The sequence below is a fragment of the Cricetulus griseus genome, chromosome 3, assembly GCF_003668045.3.
Source record: "Cricetulus griseus strain 17A/GY chromosome 3, alternate assembly CriGri-PICRH-1.0, whole genome shotgun sequence".
Classification (NCBI taxonomy): domain Eukaryota; kingdom Metazoa; phylum Chordata; class Mammalia; order Rodentia; family Cricetidae; genus Cricetulus; species Cricetulus griseus.
Window position 1 is genome coordinate 182,145,497 of NC_048596.1, and position 21,563 is coordinate 182,167,059.

Below are 21,563 nucleotides of genomic sequence, written 5' to 3' on the forward strand. Positions count from 1 at the left end.
GTCCGTGCTGCCCTGTGTCCTGGCTGTTGCGCCGGACTGCGCTGTGGCCAGATCTTTTTCTCTGGTCCGGAGGATCAGGATAGCTCTCAGGGCCCCGCCCTGTGTGGCCTTGCCTGGCTTGCTCGAATCCTACAACCTCTGCAGGCAGGTTGGCGGGCCGATCCCAGACCCACGTCCCACCACCGGCCGGCGAAGATCCGGGGATGGGCAACGCCACCCAGCTCGCTCCAGAGCCAGCATGGGTAAGGGTTGCCCGCCTGCCGCTGCTGGGGCTTGGGACCATTACCCGGTTCCAAACCATAGCCCGGCTAGGATGTAGGTGAACGCTTCTCTGCCTGATTGCCTGCTGGGAGTGCACGAAACTTATACTCTGGAGGACAGGACTAGGGAATCTGGGGCGGGAGGGGATGCTTCGTGGGACTTTATCTCTAGTTAGACTTAGAAAATCTGAACCTGGTGTCTTTGGAGAGGCAGTTCCCGGTGGTAGGCCCAGCCTCCGCCCTTCTTTATCCATGACTAGGCTCCAGCTTTGGGGTCGGTTGCCTGACTTTGTTATAATGGAGGAAGGGTGCCAAAACTGTGAAATTAGTTGTGTGAGCTACCAAGGGTGTTTTTTTTTTTTTTTTTCCTCAAGCACAGCCCAATTCTGAAATACATCAGAATCTCCTAGAGTGAGTGTAGCATAGCTCGAGGGAAAGTTGACTCCTTAAGAATAAAATGATAAGGTAGGAATTTAGTGTGTGAAGAAGTGGACTCCAAGCTTGAGGTCCTTGAGACTAATGGTGGACAAGAAGAGGTGGAAGGAACCCTGTGATTAGAGCTCTGGTTTAGACTGTATTTACCTTTTGAAGCTGGTTGCAGAGCTGGAGGTCATAGAATGTTTGGTTTCTCTTCACTTGTGCTGGAGCTGCCTGTGAACAGTCAAGAAGCTGGCCGGGCCTTGAAAACTTACCTTAAAAATGGCACCTTAGATCATCACATTGAGTTCCTGAAGAAGGGGTGTTTTAACCAGTTACTATTAGCAGGCTTTGAAAAGGCACTTCTGGCCATACCGTGGTGGTGCATGCCTTTAATCCCAGCACTTGGGAGGCAGAGGTATCTATGAGTTTGAGGCCAGCCTGGTCTACAGTGAGTTCCAGGATAGCCAAGGCTACACTGAGAAACCCTGTCTCAGAACACACACACACACACACACACACACACACACAACACACCCAAAAACACTTGTTTGACACACCCAAAAAACACACTTCTGTTTGAGTGGTGATTAAGGGACTAGTGTAGAGAAGCTCCTAGGACTTCTATGGAAAGTGATTCTTGTCAGCTTAAATTCTCTGGCCCATTAATGGCTTGTGTATCACAGTTCTTATAAGGACTAAGAAGCAGTTTGGTCCTGCAAGCAGAGTGCTCAGTCTCTTAGGATGACTGACAGGGCCAGGATGCAGAAAGTCACTGGTTTTTTATCTGCCTGTTCCCTGATTATTTCCTCAAATTGTTGGAGTAAAATTACCATATACGGGATAGGGTCAGTGGCACAGGTGCCAATAAGATCTCTCCCTGCACTCAGACACTGTTTTTCTGGTTTTCTCTTGAGAATTTTTCTCCAGTTCTCGGAGCTAGGGATGTAACTCTTGGTTTGTAGATTTCTTGTCTAATCACTAGCACTGTGAATACATTGGGTATGGTGGCACAAGCTTGAAATCTCAGTTTACTTCAAAGTACAGGAAGGAGCATAATGATCAGAAGTTGTCTCTTCAGCTACATAGGAAATTAATTCAAGGCCAGCCTGAGATACATGAGACCTTGTCTCAAAGAAACAAAACAAACTCTCTAGCTTGTCTAGATTTCAGATGAACTAGGTTTGTGGCTGTATATCAGTTTGAATATTCCAAGATTCTGGGTGGCTTGTACATTGCATAGAACCTTCTTTTTTCTTTTCTTTTTTTAATGCAATGCTAGGGATAAGATCCTAAACTTTATAAATGCTAGGCTACATATACTTAAGCACGTTGAGGATCAAAAAAGATACTGTTCTTCAAAGCTAGCCAGAAATAGGAGGAATTCAGGTCTCTGTGCTTTAGAAGTTCCTAGAAATTAGCTGGGCAGTGGTGGCTCACACCTTTAGTTCCAGTACTGGGTAGGCAGAGGCAGTAGCATCTCCGTGAATTCCAGGCCAGCCTGTCTCAAAAAAACAACAAACAAAAAAAGTTTTCAGAAACTACTATCTAGATTAAACCATTGCCCAGTACCCTGACTCTGAGAAGCCCTTGATCTTCCTGGACTTGGAAGGTCACTTAGGTCTGAGAGATAAAGGAGAACTCTGAGGTTCTTCAGAATCTCTCTGCCCCCTTCTGCCATGTAGGAAGTCATGGGACCTGACAATTGGGTATACCTACACAAGTGACAAATAAACCAAACAAAACCCTTTTTGTTTTAGCTAGTAAAATTTTTTTAAAAAGATTTTATTTATTTATTTATTTATTTATTATGTATACAACATTGTGCTTCCATGTATATCTGCACATCAGAAGAGGGCACCAGATCTCATAACGGTATTAGGGTGCTGAGCCACCATGTGCATGTGCCCTAGGCGCAATTGAACTCAGGACCTCTGGAAGAGCAGTCGGTGCTCTTAACCTCTGAGCCATCTCTCCAGCCCCGTAAAATTAGTTTTTAATCTTTTTTTTTTTCATTTAAAAATGTATTTTGGGTGTGGCTATGCATGTGCTACAGCTGTGGAGGTCAGAGGACAGCTTGTATTGGTCAGTTCTCTTCACTGTGTTATTAAATCATTAGGCAAGACTACAAGGACCTTTACCTGTTGGGCTATTTCAATAGCCCCAGAATTTATTCTGACACAGTATTGCTATGTAATTCACAGTAGTTCTGAGCTTGCTATATAGCCTAGACTATCCTTGAATTTACAGTTAATCCTCTTGCCTCAGCTTCTCAAACTACTAGGATTATTGATTTTTTTTGTTTTTCAGGACAGGGTTTCTCTGTGGCTTTGGAGGCTGTCCTGGAACTAACTCTTGTAGACCAGGCTGGTCCCGAACTCACAGAGATTCGCCTGCCTCTGCCTCCCGAGTGCTGGGATTAAAGGTGTGTACCACCACTGCCAAGCTAGACTTATTGATTTATATCACCACAGTTGGCCTTTTAATATAAAATTTGGTCTCTTGTTTCTAGAATCCCACTTCTGTCTAACCATGTCTTGCTTTATTCTGCTATCTCTGTAGTTAGTACATTGAAATGATGATTGATAAAGATGCAGAATTCCCAAATTTTAGAATTAGAATGTATCTTATCAAAAAGGTGACAAATGCCTGTAATTCTAGCACCTGTGAGACTGAAGGAGTGATCATGCATTTCAGACCAACCTGGCATTACATGACCTCCTCAGAAAACATTGAAGACAACAAAAACCCTTCAGAACAGTGGTTCTCAACCCATGGGTCACAACTCTTTGGGGGTTGAATGACCCTTTCACAGGGGTTGCCTAAGACCACTCGAAAACACAGATATTTTCATTATGACTCATAAGAGTAACAAAATTACAATTATGAAGTAACAATGAAAATAATTTTATGATTGGGATCACCACAACCTGAGGAACTGTATTAAAGGGTTGAAGTATTAGGAAGGTTGAGAAATCAGTGCTTCAGAATAAGAGATATCAGGAAGACAGGAGGTTTGCTGGGACTTGCTGACTGTCAGCCTAGCTCCAAGTTCAGTGAGACTCTGACATGAATAAAGCCAAGAAGATCAGGACTTCTGAGGGCTTCTTCTGATGTGAGACACATCAGAGCTCATGAGTACAAACAACCATGCAAAAGACTTCTTACCACTTTAGTATGGGGCAAGAGGGAGGGTAAGAGTTCAAGGACAAATCTTGTAATGGCTCACACCTTTAATTCCAGTACTTGGAGGCCGAAGGAGGCAGATCTCTGAGTTCGAGGCCAGCCTGGTCTACAGAGTTCCAGGACAGCCAGTGCTACACAGAGAAACCCTGTCTCAAAAAAACTGAAGGAAAAAAAAAATTCACCCACCATATCTCAAAAAAAAAAAAAATAAAGTCAAGATTCCCTTAGTAAGGTATTAGCATTTTGTTTGACATGATCAAGGTTTGTTTTCTTTTTCTCTGAATGTTCAGATTTTTTTCTGAAGACATTCTTTTGTCTTCTCTGTATGTTTGACTCTGGGCTGAGGCTATGGATGGACACCACACACACACACACATGTGTGCACGCGCGCCCTGGTGCTAGAGGAAGGTGTCTGTGCTGAGGGTAATGGAGTAATTGGCATTAAGTGCTGGAAGCTTAGTTGAAGAGAACTGCAGGCACTAATTCTGTTCAGTAGAGGGAGCTTTTAAAGGATTAGAAAGTGTTGACGAGCAAAGACAGTGGTCCCACCTTCCTCTCCAGTGACTGGTAAAAACCATAGGAATATGGTAGGATCCCAGAATGCCTAGGAATGTCACCAACATTGTCTGACTTTCTATTTCCTTGCCTGAAACATGTGTGGTGTATAGCATCTCTCACTTAACTGAGACTCCCTCATAATCAGCTTCATTCCAGTGACAAGCAGTTATTCCTTGAATTCCTGTCCTGTTCTTCCAGCTTCCACCTCTGGAGTGGCTTGGATTGTATTACAGTCCTGTGTGTCTTCACTGTCTTGTTTTAGGTAGTGCTAAGAAATGAAACTCTGGGCTTGGGTTATTTTGCATGGCTATTTCAAGGGGCAGTATCTGATAGGGATGTCAGAAACGACAATACTGGGACTTGGGTATAGTTCAGTGGTGTAGCAGGCATGAGGCCTTAGATTTGGGAGGGGATGCAGAGGTAAGAAATGAGAAGACTGCTTATTTTAGACTACATTTCAGCTTATCCTTACTGGGGCCTCCAGTATAAGAATAGTCTTCAGGGCCCAAGGGAAGAGGAAAGCATTTTCCAAGATGTACATTGAAAGTTAGGCAAGGGGGCTGGAAAGATCCCTCAGTGGTTAAGAGCACTGCTGTTCTTTCAGAGATCCTGAGTTCAATACTCACCACCTACATAATGGCTCACAGCCATTTATGATGGAATCGGATGCCCTCTTCTGGCATGTAGACTGAGCACTCATAAGATACATAAATAAGCACAATTTATATGTTTTTTAAAAGATTTCTTTTTAACAGTCAGGAAGATAGCTGAGTTCAAGGCCAGCCTGTTCTACATAGTGAGCTATAGGACAGTCAGGGCTACATAGAGGGACACTGTCTCAATAAAGAAATAAATAAAAGTTGTTGTTTTTTTTTATTTTTTTTGGAGACAGGGTTTCTCTGTGTAGCTTCGGAGCCTATCTTGGCACTTGCTCTGGAGACCAAGCTGGTCTCGAACTCACAGAGATCTGCCTGCCTCTGCCTTCCCAGTGCTGGGATTAAAGGCACGCGCCACCAACACCCGACTTTTTGTTTGTTTGTTTTTTGTTTTAAAAGATTTTTTTTATTTATTTAGTATACAGTGTTCTGTCTACATGTATTCCTGCAGGTCAGAAGAGGATACCAGATCTCATAACGGATGGTTGTGAGCCACCATGTGGTTGCTGGGAATTGAACTCAGGACCTCTGGAAGAGCAGTCAGTGCTCTTAACCTCTGAGCCATCTCTCCAGTCCCCATATAATTTTTTAAAAAGTGTTATTTTGTATGTGTGTATATCTGAATGTATGTATATGCACCATATGTGTGCAAGTGCCTGTGAAGGCCAGATGAGAGGGTCAGATCCCTTAGAACTGGAGTTCTAGACAGTTATGAGCTACCATGTGGGTGCTGGAAACTGAACCTGGGTCCTCTGCAGGAGTAGTCAGTGCTCTTAACCACTGAGCCATCTCTCTCCAGCTCTTACTATATAATTTATTTATCTTGTATACATGTCTGCTCACATGCCATAGTACACAGTAGAAGTCAGAGGACAACCTGTGGGAATCTGTTCTCTTTCCACAATGTGGATCTTGAGGATTGAGCTTGGGTTTTTTGGTTTGTCAGCAAAATACCTTTACCTGCCCAGCCACATCAGTGCTACTCCATCACCCTTTTTTATTTGTGCTGCTGGACACTGAATCTAAGTTGAATGATCATTTTTATTTTGTAATTATTAATATAAAACCTTACCATTTTAAAACTTTTTATTGTTTTGGTTTTTTTGAGATGGAGTTCTGTGTAGCCCTCCCTGGCTGTCCTTCAATTCAATACAGACTGACTTTGAACTTAAAGAGATCTGCCTGCCTCTGCCTCCGAGTGCTGGGATTAAAGGTGTGCACCACCACAGCCCAGCCTTAACCTTAACCTTTTATTTTTAAGATGGTCTTTATTGTTTCGGATCCTATTTAAGATGGTCTTACTAAGGTCTCACTAGGTTGTCCAAGCTGGCCTTGCAGTCACTCTGAAACCTTGAATTTCTGGTTCTCTGTCCTTGGCCTCCAGGCCTATCCTACCACTTCCAACTGAATCTCACCGACATAGGAAAAGGAAAGCCTGCTGCCTCTAGAAGGATCTGTATGATACATCCCACCTGTCATAGCAGAATACAAGCTCTTTGTTGTCCCTGTGACACATCAGTTTGAACTACTGAGCATATTCTCAGGCATTTGCTGATACCAGAAGGACAGAAAAGACATGGATTTCTCCTTACTGAGTATGTGCTTCTGCTATTCCACTTTGGTTCTTAGTTCCATTCTGGCCATCTTCATGGATAATCAAGTGCTAGCTGTGCCAGGGGCCTTTCGTGGTTTTGAATTCCATCTTCTCAGAGTTATACCTTCCTGAAGTAAAAATAAATATGCCAGCTTTGTAGGACCACTTCATTATGAGGCTCAAATGAGACAGCATGATAGAGGGGTGTCTTTATCTTCTGTAGGCTCTTCCCTTTTAGTCTCTGCTCTGCTTAGTCTTGGTATCACAGCAATGCTGCCTGTGGATGGTGGTGACAGACTATGGGAGCAGTTATTGAGGAGCTTCATATCCTACCAGGGGACCTGACTAGAAAGTTCAAAGTCTGAAGTTCACTTCCTAAATAAAGCTAAAAAAGAAAAGCCTAGGGCTCCAGAGGTCTTGTGAAACCATCTGGGAAAGGGAGGTTACTGGGGCAATAGGTGCAGAGCAGAGTATAGAATACAGATCTCAGGATTCGGCTCCTGATCAGTCTGGGTTCTGTAAGCCTCCAGGCATAGGAAAGGGTCCAAATAGTGCTAGGGATATATAAACTTCAGTCTATCCATTTCAGGAAAGGGCTCTGCCCTGGCCAGCCACCTAGGCACCAACATGTCACTCAACTTGAGGCAGAGGCGGGTAGGTTGGGCAGTTGCCATTCCTGGATCAAGAAAGCCTCCCTGCATGCAGCCTCTCTGTTGGAGGCTGATGATTACTCCTTACCATTGGATTCTGCTTTAGCCCCTTGGTTAATTTTTCCCTGATTTGCCCATAGTTACTGATGAGACGCCAGGACCACCAGTTCATAACACAGGGAGAAATGAAGCAAGCTAGCGGCCAGATCTTAAAGGATGTGGCTGTGTATCTACCATTCACCATAGCTGCTCCCCAAGGTGACTAGGGCCTTGGGTTTGAGAGAGGGTATTGGGGCCAGTCTCCACTTGTAACATGTCACTCACCTGAATGGATGAAAGGATCATTTCCTGGCAACTTATAAGGTGTGGGTGTAGAGACCCGGGCTACTGAGCCACTTATGTTGAGCAGGGTTGCTCAAAACTGACAACTCCAGAGAACAGCCAGCCTTGGTTAGGCTCCCAAGATTCAACCACATAGCAAAAAGTTATTGAGGGCTGGGTCAGGTACCATGGAAATGGGTGATTAAGACTACCCTGGTCAGGGAGACAGACCACAATATAAACATGATGTTCTGACAGAGTGATGAATGCTAAGAAAAACAATACAGGAGATAAAATGAGTAACCACATTTTTGGACATAACATGGCTGATGTACCCATGAGCTCACAGCAGCATAAGACTACTGTATAAGACTGGGCCCATCAACATTTTATCAGTGAGGGGAGGGGCTCCTAAGACCCCACCCCTCTCTGAGGAGCTCCAGGCAGTTAATAGTAAATGGTTTCTGGGAGAGGGGAAGTTACTCATTGTGATTTCCCCTGCTCAAATAAATCTCTGGTTCATGCATAAGCAAGTAACTTTAAATACAGTGGGCTGAAAAAGTGAAAGTAGTGGGGCGGGGTGGGTGGGGTTCTTGTTGGGAAGAAGTTTGGTGGGAGAAGGAAGAGGATAAAAGAAGATAATGGGGAAGAATATGATCAAAGTGTATTACATATGTACAAAATCGTGAAAGGATTAAGGAAAATGAGTGACTGGACAGTAATTTTAGACTAGGATAGTCAGGGAAGGTATCAGTGAAGAGGTGATATTTGAATTGATACATGACAAGGAATCTGGTATCCAGTTGCAAGAGTGATCCAGGTGGAAGAAGCAGTGATGGGCTGGTGAGTCACTAACTAGCATCAAACCTTGCTTAAGTTCCTTGGACCCCAGATCAAATACAGGAAATCTCATGGAGGAGTAGCTTCCTGGTAGGTAAAAGGTGTTGACTGCCAAGCCTGACAACCTGCCTTCAATTCCTGGGACTCTAGTGAGAGAAAGAGAGAACTGAGTTTCCTCTGACCTCCATATGTTTGGGCTCAAATCAGTGCAATAAAAGAAACAGTGACTGCAAAGTTCTCAGCTGAGAATGGGCTCAGTCTGTTGAGAAACCAGCAAAATGCCCACTATGGTTGCTAAAGAGGGAAGAGAATAGGTGGCAAGTCAATATTAGACAGCCAAGGAGGACCAGGTAACTCAGGGCCTTGAAGATAAAATAGTGAAGCTTTGTTCCATATACCATGGAAATCATTGGAAGGCCACAGACCATGAGTTACATATTGCAGATTCTACATCATCATGAGACCAGAGAGACGGTTATTTTTTAAATAAATTTATTTTTTATTATTTTATGTGTCTGAGTGCTTTAACTGCATGTAAGTATGGATGCCTGGTACTCTAGGAGGTGATGAGCCTCCATGTGGGTGCTGGGAATTGAACCCATGACCTTTGCAACAGTGCTGTTAACCACTGAGCCAACTTTCCAGCCTGAGAGGCAAATTATAATGGTTTTTGTCTGTTTTTTGTTTTGTTTTTCAGGACAGGGTTTCTCTGAGTAGCTTGGAGCCTGTCTAGAATTCACTCTGTAGACCAGGCTGACTTGAACTTTACAGAGATCTGCCTCCCTGTGCTTCCTGAGTGCTGGGACTAAAGGTGCACCACCCGGCTAGGCTAAGGCTAAATTTTTACGGTTTTATAGCCCAGATTGGCCTTGAGCTCCCTGTGTAGCCAAATATGGCCTTAAACTGATCCTTTTGCCTCCGACTCCCTAGTGGTGGGGTTACAGGTATGTACCACCACACCTAGCCTTGGGCAGATAGTTTTTTTTTTTTTCATCTGAAGGGCAGGCAGGCACCCTGCTTCTGTCTTGGGTTGCTGCTAGCGCCTTCCTTTCCTTCAGGGGGCTTATCTAAGGTCTGATGCCCAATCTTCTATTTGTTGAGTCTTTCTCAGGACAGGTGAAATGGCTCAGTGGAAGTGCTTCCCCTAGTAACCTAACAACTTGAGTCCCCCAACCCCCTTGGAAGGAGAGAACTGACTCCTCAAAGAAAACCTCTGACTTCTACAGTGCTTACCTATACTTACATATATACCATAGATACACAATAAATAACGAGTAATTTTTGTTTTGTCTTGTTTTGTTTTGTTTTGTTTTTCGAGATTAGGTTTCTCTGTGTAGCTCTGTAGACCAGGCTGGCATCAAACTCACAGAAATCTACCTGCCTCTACCTCCTGAGTGCTGGAACTAAAGGTGTGTGCCGCCACCACCACCCCTGGCACGAGTATTTTTTATAGGCAAATCCTTCCCAGGCTCTATGCTTCAAGGCTGTATGTTTGGGTCCTGGCAAATAGAAGGATTAGGGGGAAAGGCACTGAATTTCTAAGGCTCTAAGCTCAGCACATTTAGCGTTCTCCACTGGACTTAGAGATAGGCCTTCAGATAGGAGATCATCTCTATGAAATTAGTGATTCTTTTTCTTTCAGCCTTCTCTATTATTGTGCCCCATATCAGCACTAGGTTCAGCTTGGCCAGCATCTATCCAACTCCTTTATTGAAACAGTAGAAACTGACGTGATTTTGAAGTGTATGTATATGTGTGTGTGTGATACTGGGGATCAAATCCTGGGCTTCACACAACTGAAGTTCTCTACAACTGAACTACATCCCCAATCCTTTATTTTATATTTTACTTTTTTTACTTTTTTTTTTTTTTTTTTTTTTTTTTTGGAGAGACATGCCGTAATATGTGTAAAAGTCAGAACAACTTGTAGCTGTCTATTTTCTGCTTCTGCCATGTGGGTTCCAGGGATTGAAATCAACAAGTTTGTTAGTAAATGCCTTTACCTACTGAGCCATCTTGTCAGGTCTCTGACCCTTTTTATATGTATGAATATTATGTACATGCACTATGTACATGCTTGGTATCCACAGAGGACAGAAGAGGGTTTTGGATCCCGTGGAACTGACTTTACAGGTGGTTGTGAGCCAACATGTAAATGCTGGGAACTAAACCCAGGTTTTCTGCTAGGTCAGCAAATAAGAAAATCCTCTTAACTATTAAACTATCTTTGCAGTCCCCTGATACCATATATATATGGCATCACTTTAGCCTAGATTTGCCTAGAATTCACATAGTCTTCGTCTCTAAACCTCCTAAGTGCTGAGATTACAGGCATGTACTACCATATAAGTCCATCTTCAGCCCTTGGTATAAAAATCTTTAAGAAGGGCCTGCTTTGCTCCTGTTAGAGATTGAGGCTCAGAGGTCTAGGGCTTCATGCCTAGAGGCTACTGTTTCACAGATGAGATCTGTTCATTTTTATCTCTGAGAGGACTCAGGTTGTCTTTGGAAACCTGACTCTGGAGCCTGATAAACCTGGGCAGTTGAATTCTACTGCCTATCAGCTGCTGAGTTGATGAACTCACTGAGTCTTGATTTGTTAATTTCTGACATGTGTATTGCTGGGGTAGGGTGGTACATATAAGGTTCTTTGCACATTTCTCTTTTTGCTTGATCTGTGTCTTTTAGAGACAGGAGTCTCCTTGATGTGCTGATGACTGCTATTACAGATTTTGTCTTCGGAGATACTTGACACCTAAAAATGAAGGTTTTTTTGTTTGTTTTTGGTTTTGTTTTTTTTTTTTTTTTGAGAGGATCTTTGCACTCCCAAATACCTAAAGGTTCAAAAAGGCTGATCTCAAAGAGCAGCTTCTTGAGGAGCCTGGCCTATCAGTCTGTAGGCTATTGGGTGAAGCAGGAGATGGTGTGGTTACCAGCTTCTCACAAGAGCTGTAGAAGCCACAGGGATGAAGGATAGTTCTCAATGTCATGTGAGACTGCATCTCTTAATCTGGTTTCCAGGCTTTTACTTTCACAGTAAACATGTTAAGAACAAGACCAGAGCTTTCTGGCTAGTCCAAGGGAGCATTTAGCCCTGTCTGCATACCTACCATCATGTGGATGGGAGAGGGCCTCTGCATTCTGCTTCTTTTTGGGCTTGGGGATGCTGTTTTTAAAGTATGAGTTAAAAACTTTGTACAAGGTTTTGAGTAACTCTTAAACCTATAGTTTGCTGTGCTACTACATTCTGTACTGGGGAGGGTACTGTGTGTGTGTGTGAGAGAGAGAGAGAGAGAGAGAGAGAGAGAGAGAGAGAGAGAGAGAGAGAGAGAGAGAGAGAGAGAGAATAACACAGTGGCCAGGTGTGGTAGGTACTTTAATCCCAGCACTCCCAGGCAGAGGCAAGTGTATCTCCTGAGTTCCAGGACAGACAGGACTGTTAAACAAACCCTGTCTTGAAAAAACAAAACAGGGAACCCCCACAAGGGAGTAATAGTGCCTCAAGGCAGAGGAATGGGACTGGGGTACATTGAGGTTTGACGGGGTTTGCACTGGAAGTGGGTCAACATTGGTGTCTGGGAATGAGGTGACAAATAGGGTCTGGCCAGTGCCTGGGAGGAAGAAAAAGAATTAACCAAGCAAAGACCTTTGCAAAATGCTGGTGAGCAAGCACTGGAGCTTTTTGTGTGTGTGTGTGTCTGTGTGTCTGTGTGTCTGTGTGTCTGTGTGTCTGTGTGTCTGTGTATGTGTGTGTGTTGCTAGGTCCAGGTAGAGTGCATGGCTGGCAAGATAGGGTTGGGTGTAGATGATCTCCAGCAGAGCTTAGAGAGTTTTATCTTTTTTGTTTGTCTTCCCTTTTGTTGTTGTTTTGGTTTTTTGTTTGCTTTTGAGGCAGGGTCTAATGTATCTCTGTGTGGCCTAGAACTTTCTATGTAGAACAGGCTACTTTCAAGCTCTGCCAATCTCTGCCTCCTGAGAGCTGAGATTAAAGCTGTGCACTGCTTCTTGATTTCTTTTTTTAAATGTATTTTACTTGTATGGGTGTTTTTTCTGCATGAATGTCTGCACAATGTTCAAGCCTGCTCCCTTGGAGGCCAGAAGAGGGCATCAGAGTTGCAGAAGTTGTGGGCCTCCATGTGGGTTCTGGAAATTGAACCCAGGTCCTCTAGATGAGCAAGTAACACTTGAGCCATCTGTCCAACCCCATCTTGCTGTTTTTTTGTTTTTTTTTTTTTTTAATTTATTTATTTTAATTTTCTGAGACAGGGTTTTTCTGTAGATTTAGAGCCTGTCCTGGAACTCTTTTTAGACCAGGCTGGATCTCACAGAGATCTGCCTGTCTCTGCCTCCCCAGCTTAAAGGCATAAGCATGCCCTGCTTTTTTGAGGGGGGAGGCAGAGACAGACAAACTCTCTGTACCCCAGGTTAGTCTTGAACTCACTGTTTTCCCTGAGGCTGGCCTTGATCTTCCACCTCAGCATCCCAAAAGTTTGGCTTATAGGTTTATGTCACACCCAGCAGTTTGTGTTGTATGGTTTTGGTTTTTTGTGTTTCTGTCTGTGTATGTCTAGAAGAGGGTATCAGATCATGTGGAGCTGAAGCTACAAGCAGTTGTGAACCGCCAAACATTGGTGCTGTGAGCAGGACTTTGATTCTCTGGAAGAACAGGAAGTACTGTTGACAACTGAATAATTTCTCCCATTCTTTGTTGTACTTCTCTTAGTTGGTTTGTTTGATTGGTTGTTTGAGACAGGGTCTCACTGTGTAGCTCTGGCTGGCCAGAGTAGATAGTATATCACTATCATCTAGACCAGACTGTCTTCAAACTCAACAGAGATCCTCTTGCCTCTGCCTCCAACTGCTGGGTTTAAAGACTTGCACCACCACACCTGAATTCTGTTATTTTTGAAATATAACATGTCATGTTTGGGTACATGGAAATAAAAGCATGAAGATTGAGCAGGCTTGGAATAAGGTTGATATTGGTTCCTAGATCTGCTTTTGGTCTCCTGAAAGTAAGGGTCTTTATTCAATCTTTTTTGGGTTTTCTTCTTGTTATTTTTGAGACAGGATCTCTAACCTTGGCTGGCCTCAAACTCCCTGTGTAGCCAAGGGAAACCTTGAGCTCTTGATCGTCCTGCCTCCACCCTCTCTCAAAACAAGCAAAAACAAAACCCAGCCTAACTGAACATAATGCCTTTAGTCCTAGCACTCAGGAGAAAAAACAGCTCAGCCTGGTCTATATAGCAAGTTCTAGACCAGTCAGTCCTAGTCTCCATAGTGAGACTATTCCAGATAGATAGCTAGATTCATAGGATAGACAGAACAATGCTACTGAGAAAAAAAAAAAAAAAAAAAACCCTCCTACTTCTCGTGCCATTCTCTTATCTTACCCTATGCCGTCACTTTTCTTGTTTATGGATTGGTTTCCAGCCTTGCTCTTTCTCACTTCCATCTCAGACACCCTAGTTTCCTCCCTGATCTGTTTTGGTGTTGTCACACATTTGTTGGTGCTGTTTCTTCTACTTGGCATGTTCTTTTCTAGAACCTCCGCCAAGAACTGCCCAACTTTGATGTGGGCTGGGGACAGAAGGAAGAATAACTCTCATTTCTTCAGCTTTTCTCAAGAGCTCTTGGGAACTGGGCAAAGTATCTTGGGTGTTTTTGAGGGGTTGGGACATGTTGAGTAAATACTAAGGTAGAAGGGGAAGAGATGTGAGTGCGGGGAAATGCGGAAAGTTGGAAATGTGACCAAGATTGGGTGTGAAACTAGTAGTAGGTCCTGTGCTTCCATTGATCGATTTGTTTCTTGGCACAAATGTGAATTGGGACACAGTTTATGTTCCTGTGTACAGGCATGGCTGGATCCAAGCTTTCTCTTCTGCTTGTTTTAGACTTTCCTGGACATTTCTTAGTCATCTGAGCATAGAGTTTCTATTTTTAGTGCAACTACCTCCTAGGGAACTTAAAATAAAACTGGCTTCATTTCCTGGCCCTTTATTGGCTAGAATATCGTCATAAGCTGGGCAATTGGATTTATCTCTATTCCTTTACACTGTCTCTTCCTGCTGGCTCCTCTGGCCTTGGCCAAGGTCACAGTGACTGTAGTTAAGTTAGTATTTACCATGTGAAGCAGTCACTTTACTAAGTTTCATTGTCAAAGAAGCTACACAACCATCAGCAACCTCTGGGCTGACATCTTCAGTTTTGCAGAGGATGATGTAGAAGCCCTAGAAGCAGTGACTTGTTTTAGCTCCTACTGCAGCTGATGGTTTTCTGCTGAGTTGAAATTACCTTCTTACTGTTTTGTCTCAAACATATCAGGACAAAGGACGTGCTCCTCTACAGTCAGATCCATACAGAGCAACACTTGGGTTTGGAGGGTGTCAATGTGGCTTTTTAATCAGTATCCCTGGGATTGTGGCCTCTAGTTGGGTAAGGATTCCCCTTCAGGAACAGGGCAGTTGGTGAGACAGGAGGAGGAGGAGGAGGAAGAGGAGGAGGAGGAGGAGGAGGAGGAGGATGTTGTTGAGAGGTGCTGTTTCCCACTCACAGCCTCCATCTATTTCCCATTCTCATCCTTCTGTCACAGCTCTGAAGTGAGTAGAGAATAAATATCATTACCAATGAAGAAATAGCAACAGAAAAGGCCAGCTCAAGAGTCACATGCGCCCCCCCCCCCATTTCCAGCACATCCCTGGGACAGTGTTGGAAGCTTGAAGGCTAAAAGAGAAACATTTTACACAGAAACACCAGTAGTTTCTGGTCTGATTAGTGGGAAGAATGGCAGTAACTGGCCTTAGAGGTTATTGAGAGGATTAAAGGAAAATGTGGAGCTAGGATTAGTGTTTAGTTCCTTCTTCTCCCCTTACTGGACATTATAGGGCTATTCTGATGCTCCTTTGTCCTGGTTACATCTTCAGCACCCATCTTGTATAACATCAACCTAGAGCTTCATAGAAGACCGGGCTCAATGTGGTTCCTACCACTGATTGGGATTGGTTAAGGTCTCCTGTGAGATTCCCCAGGGCTTTGTCACATTCCCTGAAAGAGCAGGTATCACCAGAGAATTTACAGGCATGAGGAAGCTAGGGAGACAAAGTTCAGTGGCTGGCTACTTCATGCTTGTGTGGTACTAACACTTGTCTTTGTCTTGCTGGTCTTTACAGGTCTTGGTGAGGTGGGTGACTCTCCAGGATGGGAGACAAGCCAATTTGGGAGCAGATTGGATCCAGCTTTATTCAACATTACTACCAGTTATTTGATAACGACAGAACCCAACTAGGCGCAATTTACGTAAGTGTCCAACTTAACAACCAGAATAGGACCCTAGGAAATTAATTTGGGTATCAAGAGTGGGGATTTTGATATCCTGAAGGGCTTTGCCATTCCAAGTGGTTGGCACTGTATCAGGGTACATAGTCCTAGGAGCACCTCTCTGCCAGATAAAGTAGCATCAATCGTACTAGTACTCATTATCTGGACGAAACAGTGATGAACATTTTCAATGGTTGAACATTTTCAACCATTTCAATGGCTTCTGGTAGTCTCACGTACAGCTTCATTTGAGCCCAGAACACCTGAGTGCTCATGGGGATCAAATAGTTAACCCATGGAGTCTTTTAGGCAGGCAGGCATTACTTGATGGTTGTTTTTTGTTGGTTTGTTTTGTTTTTCGAGACAGGGTTTCTCTGTGTAGCTTGGGAGCCTGTCCTGGCACTTGATCTGTAGACCAGGCTGGCATCGAACTCACATAGATCCACTTGCCTCTGCCTCCTAAGCTCTAGGACTAAAGGCGTGCACCGCCACCACGTGGCGTTTGATGTTTTAAGGATAATCATTTACTCACATTCTTGACTACTGAGATTCACTCACATAAGGGCATTTAGTCAGGCTAACAATGACAGGAGTAGACGTAGAGCCTGATTGGACTGTCAGAAGTTGTCCGTATCTCTTCCAGAATGTCAGGGCTCATTCAGAAATTTTGGAAAAAAGAAAGGCATCTTAGCATTGAGAGACCAAATTCATCGTAGATGATATAAACTGTCATTATGAGTTAGAGAGATTATACCCAGGCCCTCATGCATGGACTTTGGGAGTGGGGGAGGCAGGACCTTAGAGTGCTGAGGCCTTGACTGTACATCTCCTATGCACTTTTCAGATTGACGCATCATGCCTTACGTGGGAAGGACAGCAGTTCCAGGGGAAAGCTGCCATTGTGGAGAAGTTGTCTGTAAGTAAGGTCCAGAATTGGGATACTGGTAGCTTCTTTCATAACCCTTCTGACCTCAGCCTACCCTGCATTCTTTTTCTTGCAGAGCCTTCCCTTCCAGAAAATCCAGCATAGTATCACGGCGCAGGACCATCAGCCTACACCAGATAGCTGTATCATCAGCATGGTTGTAGGCCAGCTCAAGGTAGTAGTGCCACTATGTCGGAGGGCAGTAGTGGGTAGGAAAAGCTCCTGCCTTCCCTGTGGATATGAGGATGTGATCTGTTTATTGAGGGATATCCAAAGTGACTTGTCAGAACAAAAGCTGTCAGAGTGATTGCCTAGACCACCTGCTCCTCCCTCCCCTTTTTTTCCTTTTTTGGTATTTTGATATAGTTTCTTTGTGTGGCCTTGGCTGTCCTGGAACTCACTCTGTAGATCAGGCTGCCTCAAACTCAGATATTGCACCAAAGTAGTTCTGGTTTCGCCTCCCCAGAGCTAGCATTACGGTGTGAGCTACCACATGAAAAAGTCATGTTTTTTTCTTACTCCCACATCCTACCCCTCACCACTTGAACATTTTCCCTTATTTTTTAGTTAGTAAAAAAGATTTTTTTGAGGTGGTCTCGTGTAGCCCAAGCTGACCTCACTCACATTCTCTGTGTATTTTAGGATTACCTTGAACTCCAGTCCTCCTGCCTCCACCCCTCAAGTCCTCAGGTTACAGGTTTGTGCCAGCCCATATGGTTTACTTATTTTGAGTTAGAGTCTCACTGTATTCCAGTCTGGTCTCAAACTTGATCCTGGAGTGCATGAATCACTGGATATTTTGGGGCTGGTTTTTGTTCGTTTATTTTCGAGACAGGGTTTCTCTGTGGCTTTGGAGGCTGTCCTGGAACTAGCTCTTGTAGACCAGGCTGGTCTCCAACTCACAGAGATCCTCCTGCCTCTTCCTCCCAAGTGTTTTTGGGCTGTTTTTATGTTTTGTTTGTTTTTTGTTTTTTCAAGACATGGTTTCTCTGTGTAACTGCTCTGGCTGTCCTGGAACTCACTTTGTAGGCCAGGCTGACCTTGAACTTACAGAGTTCTGCCTTACTTTGCTTCCCAAGTGCTGGGATTAAAGGTGTGTACCACCATCATCTGGAGACCTGCACTGTTTAATAACCATGAGCCATGTGCAATTGACCTTTCTTGCCTTCTCCTTCCTTCTTTTCTTGGTGGTGGGCATTGAGTACATGCTAAGCAGGTACTTTCTCAAACTGAGCTATACTCTCAACTTCACAATTATTTCTGTCTGTCTATCTTCGAAAGTATGCATGTATGAATGTATATATGTATATATTTTGAGGCCAGCCCTGGCTGACCTAGACCTTGCCATGTAAACCAGACACACAATTTAAATTGTGCTAATTAATTAAATTAAAATGAACTTCCTTAGTTGTGCTAGACACATTGCTAGTGCTTGTGGTCAGTAGCTATGGTTGCAGAAAGTTCTAGCGAAGAACACTGGTCTAGAGCCTTTATGGAAAAGGGACACGATTTATAGGAGCAGGTCAAGCTGTACTGCCAAATTCTTGGACTCTTTTTTTTTTTAATTTTTTAAATTCTTGGACTCTTGCATCACCCTAAGAATTAGGTAGACTGCTAGTTGGATGCTGAGAAACAGTCCTCTCTTATAGCCCTCAATGGTAACAACCAAGCTGGTACTCTGAATCTTTCTCTGAGACAGGGTCTTGCTATGTAGAACCAAGCCCTGGAATTTACAGAGATCCTCCTGCCTCTGCTTGTTAAGTGCTAAGATGAAAGGAATGTACCACCCCTCCTGGCCCAGACTGGATTTTACATACCAAGCAAACCAAATATCAGGAAGTCCTGCCTTGTTGTATTTTCCTTGTCCTTTAAGAAAAAAAATGTAGCTGGATGTTGGTGGCGCATACCTTTAATCCCAGCACTCCCGAGGCAGAAGCAGGCAGATCTCTGTGAGTTCGAGGCCAGCCTGGTCTCTAGAGCGAGTGCCAGGATAGGTTCCAAAGCTACACAGAGAAACCCTGTCTCGAAAAACCAAAAAAAGAAAAAGGAAAGAAAAGAATTTAGTGAAAAAGCAACATTGTGCATATGTTATGTGTGTTTACATGATGAGTGTATTCTGTGTATGCTACAACACTCATGTAAAGGTCAGAGGAAATCTCTCTCTCCTTCCAACTCATATCACTAGTCTTATAGGGCAAGTGCCTTTACCCTTTGAGCACAACCTTGGTCTTTTTAAGGTGTGTGTCCCTGTGTCTGGTTCCTTCGTAGTTTGATAGTGTTTCCAAAGCTTCTTCCTAAAGCAGGACAAATTGGCTGAGCCTGAATCCGATATGCGTGTGGAGAGGGGCGGGCAATAGGTGTGTGGAAAGAGAGTGTCTGTGCCTCTTTATTAGACCCAGAAGCACTACCTACAAGTCCAGCCTTACTCTTCTGTCAGTTCCTCTTGAACACTAAGATTGCTTACAGTTTTTTGGTACTATAAATTAAATAATAAGTGCTACAAGAGTCTTTACATTCTTTGATCACATCTACCCAGAGACATTGCCGAGTTTAGAGACAGGCAAGTCTTCTGCTCTGTCGCCTAGTTAGCTGGTAAATGTGCTGCCTTTTCAATGATACATGGCAGTGTGAGCAGCCATTTATTGACTTTTGCATGATCAACAATGTTTCACACATGGCAGTTCACATTCACAAGTACCTGTTCTGTACTGGCATTCGGGTTTAAGAGAGTAGGTGCCTGATCCTGGAGTCTGTATTCTCTGCCTTGTTCTACCACTGAACGTTCTTCCTGTTCCTAGCCCTCTTACTGAATCTTTTTTTCTTCCATACAGGCCGATGAAGATCCCATCATGGGTTTCCACCAGATGTTTCTATTAAAGAACATCAACGATGCTTGGGTTTGCACCAATGACATGTTCAGGCTTGCCCTGCACAACTTCGGCTGACCTCCACCTGGCCAGATCCTCACGCTGTTTCCTCCTCCCTCCTCTTCCCAATACTATCTCACTCCTCCAGATGCTCCAAATATCATACACAAATGAGCAGGGCCGAGGTGGGAGTAGGTGCAGTGCGCTTCTGTCACCACGGTGTTGTGCATGATGTTTGGATGCTAGACTAGTTGCATCTGACAGGAGAAGTTTGTGTTGTACCAGCGCATGCCTTGGAAAGACTTAAGTAATGCAAAAGATTGTCGGTTTTTGTTTTTGTTTCATTTTGTTTTTTAATCTACTGACAAGTTGCTCTAGTAACCCAAAGAAGTGAAGGAGAAAGCAGCTGCCTCACCGCCCAGATATTGATTTGTTCAGATGTTTCAATGCCTCATGATACAATAAAACCACAAAAATTTTCTTAACAGTTTAAATTGTTTTAATTAGTTAAATAGCTCTTTGGGCATCAACAGTTCTGACCAATTGTCTCTCATTTCACCCTCCCATCTCTGCCTCATGTTAACAATACCTGCTGCAAGGAGCAAATTGACTGAAGTTAACAGTCCCAACCAAGTTTCTTTCAAGCCTGCTAGGCCAGAGTTCTCTCCAACCCACTTGGTCTTTGGAAAGCCTGGAGAGCTGGAAGCAGGTCTGGCCTGAAGCTTATCTTGTACTGAAGACTCTAAAGTGAGTTCTGTCTGACACCTCCTGTAGCCTCTGCTCTGAGTCTAGTAGCAGGATAGATGATTCTGTAGCTGCTAGAAAGACCTTGATAAATATGGTTTCCCATGTTTAGATTCTATGGGTTGAAGTCCCGGATGGACCTGCTCTATTCCCAAAAGGGTCAGGATCACATTCAGAGTGCCCACATTCCCGAGCAAAGCAAGAGATGTTGTACTGCCTGCTTGGGATATCGACCAGCCCCCGCTGAGTATAGAGTATAAATTCTTCAATATGGAAGAAATCATCGTAAAGGAGTCTAGTTCTCCCCTCTCAGACTTTTGCAGGGCATTTACACGTCACCTCCTTACCTTCCACACACCCTATGCGCTCTTCAAATCCCAGGAAGTCTTAAGTATTAGGGCAGTTTCTGCCCTGCTCCTTAGTATGGTCACAGGCCTTGCCTAGTACAAATCTAGCTTTTCATCCTTGAGACCTCTGGATGATATAAAGCTGGTATCAAAATAGCAGCTACAGCCTAGGATTGGTTGGGCACACCTGAAAGCTCCCTCTTCCCCACCCCCCCATCTTGCACCATGGGGGAGTATCTTTCCTCATACTCCACAGGTTGCCTGGTTACACCAGCATAGTCCAGGACAGCACACAGGAGGTATCAGTGGGACTGATCTCTAAGATGCTGTGTATTGGGGGATGTAGGGGTTGGGGAGAGGTAGATACCATCTGCCTCTTAATCCACCCTGTATAAAATCTGCAATACAGCTTCCATGTATCTGTGCCTGAAATGTCTGCAATAAAGAAGTGTTTGTAAACTATGGTTTCTTTATTCCTAATTTAAAATTGCCATGTGGGACAAGGGGATGTTGGGGTCAGGAACAATGACAGTAGTTTTCATGGTAGGAACCATCTTCCTGGGCCTTATGACCTCACAAGTGTCTAGATCTTGTTTACTTCTACTAACTCACCTTTTTCAAGGTCTGAAAGGTCACTACCTGGGTGGTAGAGTTGGTTCTGTTGTACTATTCAGAGTTCATCAGAATGAGTCAGGACTAGGTTGGAACTCCAGAGACTGCAGGGTTTTAGGCAATCCAGTGCTCTATGAGCACATTCGCTCTTTCTCAGTCTTGGGGAATTTCTCCACTGCTGGACTACTCTGAAACAAACAGCCTAAGAAGGCTAGATGGGATAGGAACTAATTGGTCTCCCAGAGCTCGGAACCTTTCTTCTGCTCACT

General features: G+C 43.9%; 1 protein-coding gene across 1 annotated transcript; it reads left to right on the top strand.

Moving 5' to 3' along the window:
* Nucleotides 1-87: 87 nt before the first annotated feature.
* Nutf2 (nuclear transport factor 2) lies at nt 88-21,141 on the top strand. Its single transcript, XM_027405872.2, has 5 exons — nt 88-242; nt 15,652-15,778; nt 16,644-16,715; nt 16,801-16,899; nt 19,556-21,141. The coding sequence occupies exons 2-5, from the start codon at nt 15,680-15,682 to the stop codon at nt 19,667-19,669; spliced, it is 384 nt and encodes a 127-aa protein (XP_027261673.1). The 5' UTR covers nt 88-242; nt 15,652-15,679; the 3' UTR covers nt 19,670-21,141.
* The last annotated feature ends 422 nt before the right edge of the window (nt 21,142-21,563 follow it).

Coding starts and splice junctions, on each gene's coding strand:
- Nutf2 (XM_027405872.2), top strand. CDS start 15,680: ATGGGAGACAAGCCAATTTGGGAGCAGATTGGATCCAGCTTTATTCAA. Junction 15,779..16,643: donor CCCAACTAGGCGCAATTTAC/GTAAGTGTCCAA, acceptor TGCACTTTTCAG/ATTGACGCATCATGCCTTAC. Junction 16,716..16,800: donor CCATTGTGGAGAAGTTGTCT/GTAAGTAAGGTC, acceptor TTTTTCTTGCAG/AGCCTTCCCTTCCAGAAAAT.